General features: G+C 51.6%; 1 protein-coding gene across 1 annotated transcript; it reads right to left on the bottom strand.

Moving 5' to 3' along the window:
• Window positions 1–2280: 2280 nt before the first annotated feature.
• Window positions 2281–21512, bottom strand: Myo1g (myosin IG). Its single transcript, XM_070014592.1, has 22 exons — window positions 21303–21512; window positions 19657–19865; window positions 19395–19488; window positions 18160–18325; window positions 17847–17900; window positions 17182–17292; window positions 16817–16933; window positions 16109–16333; window positions 15833–15978; window positions 15371–15485; window positions 15055–15225; window positions 14771–14841; window positions 12861–12935; window positions 12546–12678; window positions 11248–11414; window positions 10678–10885; window positions 8428–8651; window positions 7306–7450; window positions 5491–5595; window positions 5167–5280; window positions 2607–2761; window positions 2281–2532 (listed from the first exon to the last, which is right to left on the bottom strand). The coding sequence occupies exons 1-22, from the start codon at window positions 21395–21397 to the stop codon at window positions 2376–2378; spliced, it is 3057 nt and encodes a 1018-aa protein (XP_069870693.1). The 5' UTR covers window positions 21398–21512; the 3' UTR covers window positions 2281–2375.
• Window positions 21513–21679: the final 167 nt, after the last annotated feature.

Genomic DNA, 21679 nt, shown 5'->3' with positions numbered 1-21679 from the left:
AAAAAGAAGAAAAAAGAAAAAGAAAAAGGGAGAGGCAGCCTAGCATTGGTGGCTCATGCTTGTAATCCTAGCTACTCAGGAGGCTGATATCTGAGGATCTGAGCATCCTGGTCTGAAGCCAGGAAGCAAAGTCTGTGAAATTCTTATCTCCAATTAAGCAAGAAAGGGAAAGTGGTGCTATGGCCCACCCCAGTGGAACAGCATTACCTTGAGTGAAAAGGCTAAGGGACAGCACACAGTCACGCACAATGAGTTCAAATCCCAGTACCAACATTTATAAAACAACAATAACAGGGCTGGGAAGGTGGCTCCAGTGGTAGAGCGTTTGCCTTGCATGCATGAGGCCCTGGGTTCGATTCCTCAGCACCACATAAGCAGAAAAGAAAAAAGAAAAAAAAAACAACAATAACAATGACAAGAGGAAAGTTCGAGCAAACTCATCCTCCCAGGGAAAATGTGATTAGGCTCAATTAAGTGGAGGAGCTGATCTTGGGTTACTTGTGCCAGTGACCTCATCAGAATGCTCAAGGATTGCTCCCCATGGATGGAGTAATCTTCTTGTCTAGCTGGTCAAGCCACCGCTGTTGGTGTGTCAGGGGCTTGTTCGTTTCTGAAATTGCTGGTGCTATGCATCCTTGCACCTGTCTTTTGTGGACTGGTGACCTCAGGCAAGTCATGGAGACTATTTCTTCAGCTGAAATTGAGGTAATGATAGCAGCACCAACCTTCCTTAAAGGCATCAGGCAGGAGGAGATTTGTGAAGCACTGGAGCTATGGGCACAAAGTGAGCCCTCCATGAGGGTGTGTCAAAGTGACACATGACCTTGTGGGGTCAGAGTTCATTAGATGGCCTTCTCGCTAGCATGTTGCCCATCCCTTGGGCTAGATCTCAAGGTCCTTGGCACCACTTGGCAGTGTTGCCTTTTGAGACTCAGGGCCTAGGCAAGGAACAGTCCTGGAAGGCTGGATTTCAAATACATTTCTTCCCATGCCTGGGTTTCCATGACCATCTCACTGAGGCCCATCCTTGGCTTAAAGAGATCCACTGAGGCCTGTTCACAGAACTTCCTAAAGATCTCAGAAAGCTTTGACAAGTGTACATTGGGTTCCCTGTGGCACCTTCCAGACCTCAGGGACGAGTGATCTGGACAGAAGCCAGCAGAGCTGGTACAACTATAATTCTAGCTTCTCAGGAGGCTGAAATCTGAGATTCTTGGTTCAATGCCAACCCAGGCAGACAAATCCATGAGACCCTTAATCCAAATACCCACCAAAGAGCCAGAAGTGAAGGCATGACTCAAGTTGAAGAAGAACAGCTGAGTGGAAAAAGCTAAGTGTGAGTTTGAGGCCTTGAATTCAAGCCCCATTACTGGAAGGGAAAAAATTGGCAACAGATGCTTCTTGGTTCTCTGAGGAGATGATCTGCAAAGGACCGGACTACAGGGCACACCTGATAGAACCGTTTAGGACCCAAAAGTGGATGATATCCTTCATTTATGACCTGCCTGGCCCAGTCCAGGGCTGCTAGAGACTGGGGACTGGCTTCATGGAGGCTCCTGGGGACTTGTGATGGCTGATCCTGATGCCCCTAGTAGCTGCCCAGTCATGTGAACAGTGGATGGAGGGCCTCAGAAGGCATGAACCCTTTAGCCAAAGGTACTGATGGTGACCTCCAAATGAAATGGTTCAAACAAGTAAGGAAGGATTAACCCCAATTCATCTCTGGGGGGGGCGGGGGAGAAGGAATAAACAAGTCTAATATGGTGGTACCCTCCTGTAATCCCAACTAGTAAAGAGACTTAAGATTCTAGTGAGAGGTTAGGCCACAGTTGCCCCAAACCACATCCTGTGATGGCTGCACTGTGCCCCAGATCTGCTTCCCTTAGCTCTGCTCTAAGTTGCCCTGGGGAATCTAAGCCTCCCCCCACAAAAAAAAAAAAAAAAACAGTAAGGAATATGGCCAGAAGACACATGAGTAGGAAGTAAGAGAGACAGAGACCATTGTGGGTGTGAGAAAATCTGGAGCCGAGAGGCAGCCTGGGGCATCATGAGAACTCTTCCCTTGAGTCCCTAGGTACCACAGCCAGCCTGTCTCTGGGCTGCATCCCTGAGGTCTAGGTCTTGCCATTTCATCCCAGGTTGGGCTTCTGGTCCTCCTCCCGTTCATGTGACCCCCCACAGTGAGTGAGCAGGATCTGTGAGAAGCACATTGGCCTATACAACAGCCAACACATGTCTGAGGATGTGTGCTTCCGTCTAGAAGGGGTAGGACACCAGGCATAGACAGAGCATCTTTTATTGTGTGGGGCTCCAGGCAGGTCCAGAGCCAGGGTAAAGAGCTGCAGGGAGGCCAGGCCAGCTTGGCTTAGGTTGGCTTAGCGACTTGGCCACAGGAGAGTGAAGGTACCACGGCTGCAGCAGAAATCTGGCTCAGACTGCTCTGGCCTGGGTTGCACAGAGACATGGCGCTGAGTGCCCCGATGGCTCAGTGGGATGCAGTCGGAGACACGGACCTCCAGAGCTCGACCCTCTCTGGAGCAGGAAAAGTAGGGGGTTAGGGTGGCAAAGCTCTGCTTCCACACATCCCTTACCAGTCCCAGACTTACGCTTGCAAGTGTGAAGCCAGCATGCCCACCAGCTCTCCAATGCGATTGTCCAGTGGTGGCTGGGATCGGTGCAGGCACACCACAAGGTCGTCCTGGCCCCGTGCATGAAGCACCACCAGCTGGTCCTGTCCACTGGTCACACTCAGCCCTGTCACCTGGGCAAAAAACTTGGCATCAGGGACATGGAAAGTGCAGACCCTGCACCCCAGCCCTCGCTAGGAAGACATTCCTGGCTTCCATTTGGCTGCTCTGCCTTTGGTAGTAGATCTGCTCCAACATTCAGCCACCCTCTCCACTATCCCTGCCTTCCCAACATCCCTGTGAACAATACAAATTTCTGCCATGTTGGAAAATTCTAGATCCTTATAACAGCCATTGCTTACCTATGGCTACCAAGCACTTCAATGTGTGGCACACATTGGCCTATACAACAATCAGCATATGTCTGAGGGACCCAACGCTCTCCAGATAGGGTAAGACACCAGGCATAGACACTTCAATGTGCTATTATGACTTTGGTTTTTGGTTTTGTGTGCACGCGCACACACACACATTTCTGGCTTTTTGCTGTTTAATTGGATCTGAGTCTTCTGGGTTGGCTTTGAACTGTGATCCTCAGATCTTAGCCTACTGAGTGTTAGCATGATCTCCTCTATCTCAGGAGATACCCTACCACCACCCCCATTTTAGGCCTTGCACTAAAGCATGGTGCTTAGCTGACACAGGGGTGTCAGAGCCTTTCAAAACAGGTTGTTACTTCAACCAGTAACAAACAACCCTCCCCCCTTGAAGCAGTATCTTATTTGTGTAGCTACAACCATCAATGGTAACAACAGTCCCCCTGAAGTAATTTCCTGCCTGTGTGGCTGCAATCATTAATCTTGGCCCTGCCACAACGGAGCCCCCCACTCACGTCCCTCACAGCTCACGTGAACCTGACCCCAGATAACCATGCTTGGAGTCCCCTCTAGCTACTGCTCTCTGACTGTGAGACAGACTGTCAGGCTCCTGACATTAAACTAACGATGTGTCCAAGTGATTTGCGGGGGGAAGCCTTTCACTGAGAAGCTAGCATTTTAGGCTTGGGCCACCAGTGCCCAGCTAAGTTTTTAGTTTTGTTTTTGTTTTTGTCAGTCATAGGGCTTGAACTCAGGGCATGGGCACTGTCGCTGAGCATTTTGCTCAAGGCCACTTTGAGCCACAGCTCCACTTCTGGTTTTCTCATGGTTAATTGGACACAAGAGTCTCATGGACTTTTCTGCCTGATCTGGCTTTGAACCATAATCCTCAGATCTCAGCCTCCTGAGTAGCTAGTAGGTGTGAGCCACCAGTGCCCGGCTTGAGTTTTCAGTTTTATTTTACTTTGATAACAGTTATTTTGCCCCCCTGGCACATGGCTACTGCACGATGATGCAGGATGAGGTTAAAAGCCCTTCTACTCTGACAGGTGTAAGTACTCCCCAGATCATGAGAGACCCAGAGGTAAGCCAGTCTTAATCATTGCCCCAGGCTATGCATTGTTCTGTGGGAAGGAGAATTTGCAGAATGGATAGCTTCCAGGCAAGAGACAAGTAGCCCCAGAGCCAGGCAAAGGTGGGTCTCCTGGGAGGTGAGGTGGCTGAACACTGAGAAGGGGGCTCAAATGTATTCAATCATGCCCAGGTGAGACATTGCCTCTGCTAAATAGGCACAAGTGGAGAGAGAGGCCATTTGACATGTGGAGGAACAAGGTAACCTGTGGAACTGGTGGGTCCAGAACCTCTTTCAATCCCCAGCAATGGAAGCCACTGCAGGGTTTTCAGTAGGGTGCCCCATCACTCGTGTGTGTGTGTGTGTATGTGTGTGTGTGTGTGTGTGTGTGTGTGTGTGTGTGTGTGTGTGTGTGTGTGTGTGTGTGTGTGTGTGTGTGTGTGTGTGTGTGTGTGTGTGTGTGTGTGTGTGTGTGTGTGTGTGTGTGTGTGTGTCCGTGTCCAACCTGGGGCTTGATCTCAGGGCCTAGGTGCTGTCCCTGAGCTTTTTTGCTCAAGGCTAATATTCTACCACTTGAACCACAGTTACACTTAGAGTTATTTGCTGCTTAATTGGGGATAAGAGTCTCACAAACTTTTCTGCCTGGGCTGGCTTTGAACCTTGATCCTCATATCTCAGCCTCCTGAGTAGCTAGGATGATAGGCATGAGCCACTGGCACCCAGCTAGGCAGGTGTTTTTTTGTTTGTTTGTTTTTTTGAGGGGTCCGGTCGTGGGGCCTGAACTCTGGGCCTGGTGCTATCCCTCAGCTCTTCAGCTCAAGGCTAGCGCTCTACCACTTGAGCCACAGCACAACTTCCGGCTTTTTTTCTTTTTGCTTATGTGCTGCTGAGGAATTGAACCCAGGGCCTCAGGCATGCAAGGCAAGCGCTCTACCACTGAGCCAACTTCCCAGCCCCAGCAGGTGGGTTTTAAGGTGATCTGGGAAAGCATAGATGAACAGGGAAAAGGAGACTGAGGTAGATCTCCCCTCCAGGGGCCCACTGTATCCCTCGTGAATGCTCTGCACACAGCCTGGCCCACAGTACTCACCATGTCCAGGGTCACGGCCCGCATCACCCGGTACTGCCTGCTAGGCTCCAGTTTATAGAGGTGCCGGTCTGTGAGCAGGAGGGCCCGGTCCCGGCTCTTGTGGAAGCGGTTCACCTACAGATGTGAGGCTGGATATGTGCCCCTCCTGGCCCCAGCAGTCCCTTCTTCTTCCCTTCCTTGGGTCCTCATTAATTGGCCCAGGAGGATGGTTCCTAGCATCTCAGGCTTGAGCCTAGCAGGCCTAGGTTGGAGCCATTTCAGGTCTCTCCTGAGCTGAGCTTCTCCAACCCATCCCCTCCATGAACCCTTGGACCCAGTACTAACTTTGCGGACGTGGCTAGAAAACAGCACAGTCCCAAAGCCATCCTTCTCCCGAAGTGCCTTGAGTCTCTCAGCAAACAGGCCTGAGGCTGTGGGGTTGTCAGTGCTCTGAGGAGAGAGGAAGGGATGGTGTGTGTGCTTAGGATGAGGCCTGGGATTACAGGCAACTGAGGGCAAATCCCTGGGAATCACCACAGTTGTCCTTCACTTTGGGGAAACAGAATCACAGACATGTACATGTGCCAAGTAGCACTGGATTTCATGAAGGAAGCATGCACAGAGCCCTCCTGCTTTGACATCCAGGTCTACGCTCTGCCCTCCTCATCCCAGCACCCACCCAGCTGGCCATGACTGTTCAAATCCAGCCTTCACTGTGTAGGTAGCTCTGGACAGACCCGACCCCCCCACCCCCCGAGAAGGCAGGAAGGAGCCAGGAACCTGGCCTCTCCACAAAGAATCTGCCCCTGGATGAGTCTAAAGCCCTTAGACTTTCTGCCCTCTGAAGACCAGGGCCAGGGACAGCAAACTCACAGCAGCCAGGAGAGAACTAAGGAAGCCATGACAGTGGTGGTACGATTGTGCACATGCGCACCTGACTGTTAAGGTCAGGAGCTGCTCAGCAGAACCCAGGCTGGAGGTGGGGGTGATGAAAACCCTTAAGGTACCAGGTACCAGTAGCTCATGCCTGTAATTCTACCTACTCAGGAGGCTAGCATCTGAGGATCATGGTTCAAAGTCAGCATGGGCGGGAAAATCTGTGTGACTCTTATCTCCCATTAACCACCAAAAATCTGGAAGTGGAGTTGTGTCTTAAGGAGTAGAATGGATAGGTGCTAGCCATGAGGAATAAGCTAAGAGACAGCAACCAGGCTCTAAGTTTAAGCCTCAGTACTGGCAAATGAAAAAAAGAAAGGGGGGGGGAGAAAGAGAGAGAGAGAACGAGGAAGGGAGGGAGGGATAGAAAGAAAGAAATGAAGGAAGAAAGAAAGAAGGAAAAAAGGAAGAAAGGGAAAAGAAAGGAAGGAAGGAAGGAAGGAAGGAAGGAAGGAAGGAAAGAAGGAAGGAAGGAAGGAAGAATGAACCAGAAAGAAAGAAAGAAAGAAAGAAAGAAAGAAAGAAAGAAAGAAAGAAAGAAAGAAAGAAAGAAAGAAAGAAGAAAAAAAAAGGAAAGAAAAGCACTGGTGGCTCATACCTGTAACCCAAACTACTCAGGAGTCTGAGACATGAGGATCATGGTTCAAAGCCAGCCTGAGCAGAAAAGTCTGTGAGACTCTAATCTCCAATTAACCATCAGAAAACTGGAAGTGGAGCTGTGGCTCATAGTGATAGAGCACTAGGCCTTAAGCAAAAGAGCCCAAGGACAGCACCCTGGCCCTGAGTTCAAGCCCCATAACGAACAAAAAAGAAAGAAGGAAGGAAGGAAGGAAGGGGCTGGGAAGGTGGCTCAGTGGTAGAGTGCTTGCCTTGCATTCATGAGACTCTGAGTTCCATTCCTCAGCATCATGTAAGCAGAAAAAGCTGGAAGTGGCACTGTGGCTCAAGTGGAAGAGCGCTAGTCTTGAGCTGAAGAGCTGAGGGACAGTGCCCAGGCCCAGAGTTCAGGCCCCACGACCAACAAAAGAGAAAAGAAGAGAGAGAGGGAGGGAGAGGGAGAGAGAGAAAGAGAAAGAGAGAGAGAGAGAGAGGCCTTAAGCCTCAAGACACAGGGATGAAATCTAGAGAGAAGGGCAGGTGCCAAAGCCTCAGACAACAGGCCAGACACCACCATTTTGGATATAGAAACAGCGTCTCCACCACCCAGGACTGCCCAGCACTCACAGAGGACAGGTAGTCTCGAACCCAGGCCCTCTGGCAGCCCCAGTCCTGACGCAGCCCCTGCAGGGCCCCCATAGCAGCCACCTTGGCCTTGATCTGGGCCATGTCGGAAGGGGGGATGTTCTTCACCAGCTGCCAGGCCCTCCATCTGGAATTGTGCAGCCATCAGAGGATGCTTACTTGTGCGTTCATGCTCTCCCCACCCCTCCCCCAGGAAAGCTCGTCCTCAGCCTGAGCTCCCTAAGACCTACCTACTGCCATCCTTTGATCTCTCCTGCCATTCCCATTGCTTGTCCCTAGACCATGACCACTTAGCACCCCTCTGCTCTGGCACACACGCTCTAGGTCTCATCTTGGAGAATTACACAGCCTTCAAGGCTCTGTCTTCCACTTCCAGGTGTTTTTTTTTTTTTTTTTTTTTTTGTCGGTCGTGGGGCTTGAACTCTGGGCCTGGGTACTGTCCCTCAGCTCTTCAGCTCAAGGCGAGCGCTCTACCACTTGAGCTACAGCGCCACTTCCGGTTTTCTGGTGGTTTATTGGAGATAGGAGTCTCATGGTCTTTCTTGCCCGGGCTGGCTTTGAACCGCGATCCTCAGATCTCAGCCTCCTGAGTAGCTAGGATTACAGGCGTGAGCTACCAGCACCCGGCTACTTCCAGGTGTTTTTTTGGTTGCTTTTTTTTTTTTTTTTTTTTTTTTTTGCCAGTCCTGGGGCTTGAACTCAGGGCCTAGGCACTGTCCCTGAGCTGCTTTTGCTCAAGGCTAGTACTCTACCACTTGAGCCACAGTGCCACTTCTGGCTTTTTCTGTTTATGTGGTATTGAGGAACCGAACCCAGGGCTTCATGCATGTAAGGCAAACACCCTACTACTAAGCCACATTCCCAGTCCCCACTCCCAGTCTTAACTAGTCATTCTCCACGCTGTAGATCATGGCCATGGCCCTCAAATGTCCACCACAATGGTGCTGGGACAGTCACTCTACTGCCAACCATGGGCTGTGACAATCAGTTAATATGACTCAGCTTCCTGTTCCTGCTCTCAGTGAGGCCCTGTGTGCCTGGGCTGATAGGCTCGAATGTTGAGAGGCTGCTGGCTGAATGGAACACAGCACATGGGATAAGTACCTGCAGAAGAGTGCATGGCAGATGTCCTGGAAGGGCTGCAGCACAGCAGGGGGGGGTGGCCACTCAAGGTCACGGCCATAGAGCGGGGGCTGCCGTGCAGCCTGGAATCGCCGCTGCAGCTCAGCCAGGTGAGCATGCACCTTGTGCCTCCGGAACCAGCGCATGATGGTGTAGACTGCTCGAAGCCGCCGACAGCGCCACCTGGCCAGGGTGCCCCGCCATGCCTGGTGGGATAGGACATGACTTAAGGTCCAGCCCAGGCCTGGTATCCTAACCCAATGATGCCTTATGTCTTTCCTGAGTATTCCAGCTTGCCTCCAGGGAGGCTGACCCATCCCCCAGGAGTCATGTCCAGCCAGAGGTGGTGTCCAGGTTGTATCTGTGGCTGGCTAAGCAAGGCAAGCCCTTCTCAAAGCTTTGCAGACCCTCAGAAAAGTGCCTGTCACCTATGCCTGGCTTTTAAAGCTGGTACTACAAGGCCTCCAGGTCCCTCCAGCATGCATGAGAGGAGAGATAGGAGCAGATGAAGACTTTCTTACCTCTAAGGTCACCTGACCAGTCCTAGGAATATTCTAGAATGTGTTCATCAAACCTGGACTGGCTGGGTGCTCCCAGTGCCTAGCTATTAGGAAGCTGAGAGTATGAGGCCCTGAGTGCTGAAGCTCCAGTACCAGCACCAGAGAGGGGGGGGGGGGGAGAGGAAAAAGAAAGAAAGAAAGAAAGAAAGAAAGAAAGAAAGAAAGAAAGAAAGAAAGAAAGAAAGAAAGAAAGAAAGAAAGAAAGGAAGGAAGAAAGGAAGGAAGAAAGGAAGGAAGGAAGAAAGGAAGGAAGAAAGGAAGGAAGAAAGAAAGAAAGAAAGAAAGGAAGAAAGAAAGAAAGGAAGAAAGAAAGAAAGAAAGAAAGAAAGAAAGAAAGAAAGAGAGGGAGGGAAGGAGGGAGGGAAGGAGGGAAGGAGGGGGAAGGAAGGGAGGGAGGGAAGGCAAGCAGGAGGCAGAAGGAAGGAAGGAAGGAAGGGAGGGAGGGAAAAAAAGAAAGTAAATGCACACACACACACACAAACCCAGAACCTAGACTACATAGCTTACAAGGCCTCAGGAGGCTAAGATCTGAGGATTGCAGTTCAAAGCCAGCCTGGGCAGGAAAGTCGGTGAGATTCTTTTTTTCTTTTTTTGGTCTGTTATGGGGCTTGAACTCTGTCTGGGCTTGGGCGCTGTCCTGTGCTCTTCAGCTCAAGGCAAGGGCTCTACTGCTTGAGCCACAGTGCCACTTCCAGTTTCCAAGTGGTTTTATTGGAGATAAGAGTCTCATGGACTTTCCTGCCTGGGCTGGCTTTAAACTGTGATCCTCAGATCTCAGGCTCCTGAGTAGCGAAGATTATAGGCGTGAGCCACCAGTGCCCTGCTTGGTGAGACTCTTATCTCTAATTAACCACCAAGAAACTGGAAGTGGCACTGTGGCTCAAGTGATAGAATGCTTGCCTTGAGCTGAAGAGCTCCAGGGACAGTGCCCAGGCCCATAGTTCAAGTTCCACAACTGACAAAAAGGAGAGACTTATATGCTGGGTGCTGGTAGCTCAAGCTTGTAATTCTAGCCACTCAGGAGACTGAGATGTGAGGATCATGATTTAAAGCCAGCTTGGGCAGGCCAGTCCTTAAGACTCTTATCTCCAATTAACCACCAAAAAACTGAAAGTGGGCTGGGCACCAGTAGCTCACACCTACAATCCTAGCTACTTAGTAGCTTGAGATCTGTGGATCATGGTTTAAAGCCAGCCTGGAGAAAAATGTCCTCATGAGACTCTTACCTCCAAATAACCACTCAAAAACCAGAAGTGGAGCGGTGGCTCAAAGTGGTAGAGTGCTAGCCTTCTTGAGCAAAAAGAGCTCAGTGACAGAACTCAGGCCTGAGATCAAGCCCCATGATGAACACCACCACCAATAAAAAGCTAAAAGTGGAGCTGTGGCTCAAGCGGTAGAATGCCAGCCTTGAGTGAAAATCTAAGGGACAACAAGCAGGCCCTGAATTCAAGTCCCAGTACTGGCGAGAGAGAGAGAGAGAGAGAGAGAGAGAGAGAGAGAGAGAGAGAGAGAGAGAGAGAGAGAGAGAGAGAGAGAGAGAGAATTATATGATCAGTGTACATCTTAGAGCAGTGTAAGAATCTTGACCTTGAATCCCCAGGAACACTATGAGGACCTGCCTGGGGAAGGAGCCATACTCCCCACCCCCACCCCCAGTCCCATATCCTCATACCTTCTGCAGTAGCAGCACGATGATGGGGATGAGGCGGGCTCGGCTCTGCTCCAAGGCAACCAGTGTCCGGGGTGAGCGGATGAACAACTTGCTATGTCCAAAGGCCACATCACCCTGCAGCCCATGCTGCTCCAGAAGGGCGCTCACAGCTGCCCTGTCAGAACCCAGCAGGTGGTTGGGCCATGTGTACTCACAGGTCATCTTGTACCTGTCACCAAAGACAGGACAGTGATCGACTGTCCTGAGAGGACAGGTGGGACCACAGGGGTGCTAGAAGGCCGGGGAAGAAGTACTCTGAGTAGTTTGCTGAGGCATCCGTGACACACACTCGTGTGCTCTTACCATACATGTCCTCACACCTGCCACTCCTGGCTGTACATATCCACATGCACACCACCCATATGTGTTCACATGCATGTCCTCACAGACATTTTGGAGTTGAGATCAGCAGCATGGCAACTCCAGTGTGAGCTGCCAAGTGCGAAGCACTATGGAGGGACCCTCTGCTTCTACCCCTTGGACCCCACATGGGGTTCATGATCCACAGAGTGACAGGCCCACTGCCTATACCTGAGCAGGAATCGAGGATAGGGCTGGCGGAAAGCGAAGCCAGCCCTACGGACCCTCACATTCTCCAGCAGCCCCAGGTAGGAGACCTGGTGGCGACAGTGGTCCTCATCCAGCCGCCCAGCCACCTTGTCCTCATTAGGCTTGATGCAGCGGACATAGAAGGGCTCCTGCAGGGAGAGAGGTTGCATGGTAGCCTAACACAATGGCAACTGGATATGCTGCTCTGGAGAGGGCTTTCCCACCCCCATGAGCATCTATACTGTGGGAGCTGGGCCAAAGGAAATTATGGCAGATAAAGACTCTGGAGGCTCAATTCAAGTTCCAGTCCAGGAGAGCAGGGGCAGGCCTCCCCTTCTGCCCCACACCCCACACCCCTGCTTATGCTGGCACTGGGGCTTGAACTCAGAACCTGGGACTGAGCTTTTTCATTCAAGGCTAGCACTCTACCACTTGAGCTATAGCTCCACTTCTGGCTTTTTGCTGATTAAATGGAGATAAGAGTCATGGACTTTCCTGTCTAGGCTGGATTCAAACCATGATCCTCAGATCTCAGCCTCCTGAGGAATTAGAATTATAGATATGAGCTTCTGGTACCCAGGGACATCTTTCTTTTTTTCTTTCTCTCTCTTCTGAGAGAAACTGCCAACTCTGTTGTTAAACCCACCCTGCTAGCCAGGCACCCGTGGCTACTGTTGAAATCCTAGCTACTCAGGAGACTGAGATCTGAGGATTGTGGTTCAAAGCCAGCATGCACAGGAAAGTCCCTGAGACTCTAATCTCCAATAAACCACTCAGAAAACCGGAAGTGGCACTGTGGCTCAAGTGGTAGAGCGCTTGTCTTGAGCTGAAGAGCTGAGGGACAGCGCCTAGACCCAGAATTCAAGCCCCAAGACCGACAAAAAACAAACAAACAAACAAATTTTAAAAAACATCCTGCTGTGTGACCTCAAATTCCCCTTTGACTTTGGGCATGAAACTCTCCCAAAAAACTACTGCCAGTTTCCTGGCTCCATCTGCCCTGCTCTCAGCTGGAGCTGAACCAGGCCAATTTAAGCACCCAGCAGTTTCTCCAGTCCTTTCTCACCTGAGACATAGGGAGCCAGGGAAGGCTGGGTTGAATCCTGTGCTCCTTGACTGATCAAACCTGGCCACTGATCCCCCCACAAAAAAACCTCTGCAGTAGGTGGGGTCTCCACTGAGGCAGACGGAGTCAGGCATACAGGACAAGTACGTCTTACTATGAGCCCTTCATGGAGCATAAAGAGTAGGTTCTGGAATGTCAGGGGAGTGAAACATACCTTAGAAGCCAAGTTTTCCACCAGGGCCACCATGGAGTTTTTGAAGAGTGTGCCGGCTGTCAGGGGGCGTTTGGTCACCTCTGTGATGTCCTGCTGTCCATCTGGCCACATGGCCCGCAAAGTGGAATCCATGCTGCAAACACAGGCTGCATACACAGCTGCCCTTGTGGTGTAGCCCGCCTACCCCAGTGGGGACCCAGGAGCTATGTAGCTTTAGCTTTGTGTCTTGGGCTGTCTACCAGGCAAATAGGGCTAGATTCCCAGAAGGCCTTGAGCCCTGCCCTCTGGCACCCACACCCATCCAGCCAGGCCCACCTGTTGTAGAATAGCCGCTTGAAGTCCTGAAAAAGAAAGTCTCTGTTCTTGTCAATGAAGCCCTCCACGGAGTACCTGCCCAAGGCCGGGGCCAGAGAAGGGATCAGTGACCTGGTCTTAAACACTGATTGTCTCTAGGAAGGTCCCCACTTTCTCCCACCTGACTCTGGTTTCATAGATCAATCTCTTCCTCCCTCCTGCCCTTGGTGCTTTATTTCCTTCACCCTCACTTCTGCATTTTCTGTCATCACCTGATTCCTCCTACAGAAGTTTCTCTCCTAAAGTCAATCAGACTCTATTGGAGTGCATGTACAAATGGCTGGGGGAAAGGCCAGCAGAGAGGGTGAATGATGGTAAATGTGACCAAAATAATAAAAATAGAATAATAAAATGTACTGAACTTGTTTTAGGAAGAGGGAAAGGAGAATGAAGAACAGAAATGGAAGGAGTGAATTCATTGGGGGTATTCTGTGTACATGAAATGCCACAATGAAACTCCCATTGTACATTAATATATACTAATAAAAAGAATCTGTTTAAAAATGCAGAATCTGGGGCTGGGAAGGTAGCTCAAGTGGTAGAGCGCTTGCTTTGCATGCATGAGGCCCTGGGTTCGATTCCTCAGCACCACATAAGCAAAAAGAAAAAAGCCGGAAATGGCGCTGTGGCTCAAGAGGTAGAGTGCTAGCCTTGAGCTGAAGAGCTGAGGGACAGCGCCCAGGCCCAGAGTTCAGGCCCCACGACCGGACCCAAAAAAAAAAACAAAACAAAACCAAAAAAAAAAACAATAAAAATGCAGAATCTAGCTAGGTGCTAGTGGCTCACACCTGCAATCCTAGCTACTCAGGAGGTTGAGATCTGAGGATTGTAGTTTGAAGCCAGTCCAGGCAGGAAAGACTCTTTTCTCCAATAAACTACTCAGAAAAAGACAGAAATGGAGCTGAGGCTCAAGTGGTAGAACACTATTCTTAGGCACAAAGGGGATCAGGAACAGCTGTCCTAGCCAAAAAAAAAAGCAGACTCTAGATGCTGGTGGCTCACGCCTGTAATCCTAGCTCCTTAGAAGACTAAGATCTGAGGATCACAGTTCAAAAGCAGCTTGGGCCAACAAATCTGAGAGACTGTTATCTCCAATGTACAGGTCAAAAGCCAGAACTGGAAGCATGGCTCAAGTTGTAGAGTGCCATCCTTAAGCAAATATTTGAGGCCGGGGCTGGGAAGGTGGCTCAGTGGTAGAGCGCTTGCCTTACATGCCTGAGGCCCTGGGTTCGATTCCTCAGCACCACATAAGCAAAAAGAAAAAAGGCCAGAAGAGGCGCTGTGGCTCAAGTGGTAGAGCGCTAGCCTTGAGCTGAAGAGCTGAGGGAGAGACAGCACCCAGGCCCAGAGTTCAGGCCCCATGACCAGACCCAAAACAAAAAACAAAAAAAAAACAAATTCAAGCCCCAGTAACTGGTGTGCACACGTGTACACATACCCAAACATAAAACACATGCCTGGCCAAGCCAGCCTGGGTAGAAAAGCTTCATGAGATTTTTATCTCCAATTAACCACCCCCAAGCCAGAAGTGGTGCTGTGACTCAAAGTGGTAGAATGCTAGTCTTGAGCACAAAAGCTCAAGAACAGTGCCCAAGCTCTGAGTTAAAGTCTCATGACCAACAAAACAAAAACAAAAACAAAGCTACAAGTGGAGATGTGGCACAAGTAGTAGAGAACCAGCCTTGAGCAAAAAAGCTAAGGGACAACACTCTTGTACTGCAGGCCCAGAGTTCAAGCCATAATACTAGAATAAAATTAAAAGAGCCTCTGATCCTGCCCTCTAGTGAAGGATGGAGAACCTGGCCATTTCCCCAGAACACTCCTGCTTTGTGCCATGTACAAGAGAGATAAATAGTGGGAGAGGCACTTACGTGACGTCCCCTGCATAGTGCTTGATCCGGAAGTCTCGTCCAAACTCCATGGTCTTGTCAGTGGGACATAGCTAGGGCACAAGCTGAGGTCAAGGCATAGAAGACAGAGGCAGGTCTGGGGTCTGCATGAGGGGACAATCCCACAACCCTCCTGCCTGGGTAGAGCGATTGCCACAATGGCACCAACTGGGTTATGCCCAGGCCTCAAGAGGCACACACAGCTTGAAGACACCTCTGAGTATGTCCCACCAGCCTGGGTCCTGACACAGGGCCAGCTAGAGCACCTGGCGGCTGCAGTAGTGAGGGTGGTAGCGGTGGTGCGTGTCCAGGGTCTGCAGGAAGATATGGTCGGTGATGGGCCCTGCGGTGCTACAGGCCTCGTCTAGCACGGCCAAGATGCCCCGGTGGGGGCGCTCCACCAGCTCCACTATGGCCGCGTTGTTGAAGTATTCCACCTGGAACAGAGGCAGGCAGTCAAATGTTTCCCAAAGCCCTCTCACTAGCCAGCCACTTCCCCTTCATTTGCTTGCATTAGGCCCAGGAGGCTGCTGGTCATCTTCCTCCACCCAGCCCTCGCCCCAGCCCAGCATCGGTGCTCACACTCTGCCAGCTGATGCCCTCACGCTCATACTCCTCCTGTTCCTGCTTCAGGATGAGCTGGATGAACAGCTGCTGGAGTTTCTCATTGCAATAGTTGATACAGAACTGCTCGAAGCTATGAGACAAGGCTTTATTCCCAAGGACAGGTGGGATGGATGGCCAGCCCTCCCCCCAACATCTCCTGGGCTGTGCTGGACCAACTGGCTTCATTCTGCCCCTACCTATGCCCCATGCCCATTCTGGAATGGACTTGGGAATTAAACACCCAAAGTGAAGCTCCAAAGCCTGCCTTTCCTAAAGACACTCTTGTCTCAGGGCACAGCCAAGCCACATTTAGAAGGTATGAGTCTTGGGGCCCAGGGACCAGCAGGAGAATCTAGACAGTCCTGCCTCTCGGCCACAGCTCTCTGGATTGCAGTGGTTGGGGAATTAGAAGGGGATGCCATTGACTGGGCTGCCTACCTGTTGACAGGAAACACCTCAAAGCCATAGATGTCTAGTACCCCAATGACAGTGTCCTTGCCGTCACGCCGAGGGTCTCGACCACGAGCTTCCATGATGCCATTGATCCTGTTCACCACCCATTCAAACAGCCGCTGGTATACCGCCTGGTATGGAGCACACTATTTCTTACTGCCACCGACCTGGCCTCTGAGATTCCCTGCCAACCACCTCAGTGGTGAGGGAGGGGGAGGGAGGAAGAGGGGGGAAGTGGGGGGGAAGGGGGGGTGTTGTTACCTTGGCACAGGCATCTCTGGCATAGCTGGCCTCAGCCACAGTGTGGCCCTTCTCTATGAGCTCCCGGCCTCCAGAAGCCACTGTCCGAGCCAGCAGGGAACGGAGCACGAGGTCTTGGGGTGTGGCTGTCAGCTTGGCCACGTGGCCCACCAGAGCCTCCTCGGTCACTGCTAAGCCTCCCTTTTGCAGCCCATCTTCTGCTGTTTCCACAAACTCGATGTTTCCCTGGCAATGAAAGGATCATGAACAGTCCAGGCTCCAAGGAGCCCAGACACTTTTGAGTGGGGAGAAGGATGGGAGTCATGGACCCAGGTCCTGCTTAGATATTATGACCAGCTGGGCACTGCAGGCCATAGACACAGCAGAGCATTCTAGATTCATAAGTAAGGTCTCTCACTCTGAGATTTGCTCCCTGCATCTCTCACAGAGAAAAGAGGATGAGCCCATGAACAATAGCCCCAAGAGGCAGCATGCTCGATGCTTGCTTCTTGCTATGTTGTCACTCATGGTGCAGTAGGAACGTGGTTTCTACCCAGACACCCACTGATCTTATCACTAGTCCTCAGCCGGACCCCATATGAGTGTTCTCAGCTCTCAGCAGAAAAAGGGTCAGCTCGTCAACTTCACTGGGATATCTCTCAGGAGTGCCTTCTTTGCCTCTCATGGCTCCTGGAGGGACACTCCTGTGGTCCTCTTGGCCAAGCTCACCAGGTGCAATATGGCAGCCAGGATGCGATGGATGGATTCCACCTCCTCAGGACTAAAACCAATGACTCTCATGGCCTCAGTCACTGCCCGATGGCTCTTCTCATCACTGTCCAGACCCTGGAGTAAGAGTTTAACCACTCAGGCCAATGTGGGGTCCAGGGCATCTGCCTTCTCTGGACCTCTGAGTCTTCCATACCAGGCACCTAGGAGCCTACAACTTATCTCCTCCCTGAGCTGTTTGTCCTCTGCCCTCCACATTCACCTGAGCTGTTGACAACTCCCCTGATTTAAATCCATCACCACCTATTTCTTGCTCCCCATTCCTAGGACCCAGGGCCCAACCTTATTTAAACTCTTGCCCTTACATTGTGAGCACCCATGCTGAGACCAGCTCCCTGGCGTGTAAAATTATACAGAGCAGGGTTTCTTTCCAGGTGGAGTGCTTGCAGCTCCTGGTCTTCACTGCCCCTGAGCAACTGTAGACACAAAGCTCCCTTAGTTAAGCCACTCATCTCCAAGGAATCTTTTCCCATCCTACCCCTCCCAGAGGCACAGATTATACAAGAATACATCCTACCTCCCAATCTGGAACCAAGAGATGGCAGAGGAAGTTAATATAGTGGGGAAGAAGGTATAGCTGGGCTGGGAAGGTGGCTCAGTGGTAGAGTGCTTGCCTTGCATGCATGAGGACCTGGGTTCGATTCCTTAGCACCACATAAGCAGAAAAAGCCAGAAGTGGGGCTGATGCTCAAGTGGTAGAGTGCTAGCCTTGAGTTGAAGAGCTGAGGGACAGCGCCCAGGCCCAGAGTTCAGGCTCCACAACCAGCAAAAAAAAAAAAGAAGAAGCTCCCATCTGGGTGAGGACCAGGCGGGCATCTGGGTGTGGTGGGGAGTGAGGGTAATGGCTGGGGTAAGTAGAACAGAGCACAGTAGCAAGGTTATAGAAGGTGGGCCCAGTTTGCTGATCTCCTCATTCCCCTCTCTTCTTTGCTCTCCTCCCCCCAACCCCACCCTAGCCACAGAGGCTCACCTGGTAGAAAGCATGGAAATTCCTTTCTCCAACATGCTGCTTGAGGACTCTAGACTGAGGGAGAGGAGCAGCTGGATTTTAGCCTGGGAATGGTCAGCCCCCCACCCCACCCCACCCCACCCCCCCCCCCCCGACACCATTTGAGTGTTCTCAGCTCTCAGATACAGGGAAGGGTGGAGATTAGAGTATCTAGCCTGGGAGGATACCAAGAGAAGGACCACAGAGACAGCGCAGCTTTTCCAACTTCATATCACACTCAGACCCTGAGGCCTGAGACCTTGGAAGGAAAGGGTGTGTCGGCCCACTGGCCCACCTTCTCCAGGAGGTAGCTGTGGATGTGTCCTCCCACGGGATCTCCCTTAAAGTTGAAGTTGATGTCCATGTACTTGCCAAAACGGCTAGAGTTGTGGTTGCGATTGGTGCGGGCATTTCCAAAAGCCTCCAGTATACAGGTGGACTTCAGCAGCACATCCTTGACCCTGTGGACAGAAGGGCTAGGACTGAAGATAAAGATGCCTAGCTGTAAAACAGTGACCTGCCTGAGTCTTCCCCACATTAACCACAGCATCTCAGGAAACTGACTGGGAGGGAGTAGAGATCCCCAGGTCCCACCTTGCCCAGTGTCTCTGGGCATGGACCTGACTGACTTGCTGCTGTTGTACATGGTCTGTGTAGCTCTAAGTCCAGACCAAGCATCCAGAAAATGTTATTCTTTCCTTCTTCATCTTTTTTTTTTTTTTGGCAGTTGTGGGCCTTGAACTCAGGGCCTGGATGCTGTCCCCTAGCTATGTTGCTCAAGGCTAGTGATCTACCACTTGAGTCATAGCTCCACTTCCAGCTTTTTGGTGGTTAAAGAAAAGGGTCTCATGGACTTTCCTGCTAGGGCTGGCTTCAATCCTCAGATCTCAGCCTCCTGAGTAGCTAGGATTAAAAGGCGTGAGCCACTGGTGCCAAGCCTATTCTTTGCTTTTTTGTGCTCTCCCCCCTCAACTGCAACCTAGGGGAGGTGAAGACAAAGGTGATCTGACTATTCTTCAGTGCACTTCAGGCCATAGTGTAGATGGCAATGCTGGCCACGTGTGCCTAGGAACTGACCTCATCAGCACCCACCACCCCACCCAGGAAGAGTCAGGCCCAGACACAGAAAGCCACTTCTGCAAGGCCTGGAGGAGAGGCAGAGGTATGGGTAGGCCAGCCCTTCCTAGGTCTGAGCCAGCTGTAACCCACATGCCTGCCAGCATGTTCTACTATTCTAGTCAGACTACCAAATTCCTACAGTCTTTCTTGGACTCCCAGGGATGACTCTGCCCTGTCCTTAGCCATTTCCAGTTTCTATAACCCCACCCATTGGTGACAATCTTTCCACAGCTGACAGCTTTCATTTCCCTCATTTGAGAGATCCTAGGCATGCCCAACTGTATCTTACCTCTGCAACCTTGACTGAATTTGGGCCTAATCTGGGCTCTAGCTCCCATCTCTTGCTTCTTAGTGCCAGGCCCTTCCCCTAGCACAGAAGTCTTGACGCTGCTAGGGCCCAGAGATGCTTACCTTTCCACTTCAGCCCTCTGACTTGGGTTGGTGACTGCAGCAATGTACTGCATGATGTGTTTGCTGGCTTCTGTCTTCCCTGCCCCACTCTCCCCTGCCAAGAAGACAGAAGGTAGAAGAATCAACAATGCTGTGCCTCTTCGCCTACTTCCCTGTTCTGGCCATATCCATCCCAGGTAATGGGAGATGCTCTAAGCAACCCACCCCCTGTCATGTATAAACCAGGGGGTGGCTCAGGTGCCTGGGCCACTGGGACAGGTACCTGAGATGACGATGCAGGTGTCTCTGGATCTGCGCTTCATTGCCTTATAGGCAGCATTGGCCACAGCATAGAGGTGGGGTGGCCGCTCATAGAGCTCCCGGCCTTGGTATCTGGTGATGGCCTCGGGTCCATATAGGGGCAGCTCCTGGTAGGGGTTCACAGAAACCAGCACTTCCCCAATGTAGGTGTAGATACGGCCTGTCTCAAATCTGGGTACAGCAGAGCAAGACCTCAGCATTCGTGTGTAAGCAGCCCCAGTCAACCAGTGCCCCTACCAAAAATGGCTTGGCACACAGAAGGGCGAAGGGAATCCGTGGTGGCATCCTGGTGAGCTGAGCCACAGCCTAGAGCATGGGTTCTACATGCTGTCTACGGGGTACAGAGGCCCCAGCGATCACAACCCCCCATTCATGTACCCAGCAGCCTCAGGGCTGGCTCCTGCGTGGACCTTGCCGGGCAGGCTGGTTGATAGGGGATCTGAGAGAAAGGAGGAGCAGACTTGACTGTTTCCTGTGTTGGGGCCTAGGCCGGAACCTAACAGGGAAGGGGACCCGCCCTGCCCCACCCAGACATCAGGGAGGGGCAGTATGGTGCCTATGGTCTGTTGTCATTGTATCCCCAGTCTTGGCTGACACCTCTCTTCAAATATACCTTCACATTTCTTTAACCTTCACAAACCAAGTCACCAGTTGGAGCCTGTACCTCTCTAAATCTTTCTACCCCTGGGAAAAGTGGCTCCAAGAACTTGCCCCTTGGCCCCAAGAATTTGCTCCATGGCCCCAACTGCTTTTGGTGTGTGGGACCCACCCATCACCAGGCAGCTCTGTCCGGGGTTCCTCTTCCTCTGTGGCCTCACCAGGCACCTCACAAGGCTCAGCTCACACCCTTCTCCATGCTGTGTGGCTGGTGGCTAGTCAATTTCCTCTCTAGACTCAGTGTTCAAGGTGCACACAAAGCACACAGAGCTCTAAGCTATGTCCTGCCTCACCCTCTCCTTGGGTCGGGACCAGGCTCCTGGCCTCTATGCTTGGGGGGACTCCTGGTCCCTATGCTCTCCTGACACATAGGAGAGACCTCTCTAGGAGGCAGGCATGAGACCCAGCCACACACAAGGCCACCGGTGTGCCATGCCCCCCACTCCTGTGCTCTTCCATACCAAATGGGCTCCAATGTCACCTACACTCTGTATCTCATCCCTGGAGCATGATCTCAATAGGTGAGATGGTTTGGATCCCAAGGAGAACCTGCCCACTTCATGTTGGGATCCCCAAGGCCCTATATAAGATTCAGAGAGAAAGAATCAGCAGGTCAGGAGTTGGAAAGGGGACAGCTCCTGTCCAATGTCTTTGCCTGTCGGTCCTAGCGGGCTCATGTGATGGCCTTGTTATAGAAAGAGGTGACAGAGCACATGAGTCATGTTAGGGAGCGAGACGGGGCAGCTGAGACCTGATGGCAGTCACTTTGTGGGCAGCCACCAGCTCTCTCGGATCTCTCTGGGACATGCTTCAAGGTTCATTTCAGCCTGCCTGGCTCTGTTCCTTTCTCTGATGATGGGGAACAAAGTGCCTCTCAGGTTACCCTCAGGTTTGTGAGGAGAGGGGGTGATTAGGAAAGAAAGGAGTCCCAAGTCCCAGCCCTACATATACCTGAGCCGCAGGTTCTTCATAAAATCCTCCATGGTCACTTGATCCAAGAGCACAAAGTCAGGCTTGCCATACTCAGGACCTTCCTCGTCCTCCATCCTCAGACCAGGGTGGCCCAACCTTTCTGTACACCAGACCCTAGGGAGCAGAGCGAAGGCCAGGGGAGGCCCGGACCCAGTGCAAACTCCTCCTGCACTGCTGTGGTAAAGTAGGAAGTGGGTTCTAGCCCTAGGAGTGTGGCCCTGCCCACTTGCTGCTCCCGCCCCAGGAGTGTGAAGGGTGCTGCTTCCTGCTGCCCGAGCAGAAGAGAGATGGTGCCTAAGGACCCATTCTGCTCTGGAGGGGTTCTTGTTAGTCCCCTCAGCAACCCTAGTCTACTC

This window comes from Dipodomys merriami, unplaced genomic scaffold, assembly GCF_024711535.1.
Source record: "Dipodomys merriami isolate MVZ:Mamm:240054 unplaced genomic scaffold, mDipMer1.0.p SCAF_98, whole genome shotgun sequence".
Classification (NCBI taxonomy): domain Eukaryota; kingdom Metazoa; phylum Chordata; class Mammalia; order Rodentia; family Heteromyidae; genus Dipodomys; species Dipodomys merriami.
The sequence above is the reverse complement of the archived record's forward strand: the minus strand, read 5'-3'. Positions and strand labels throughout refer to the sequence as shown.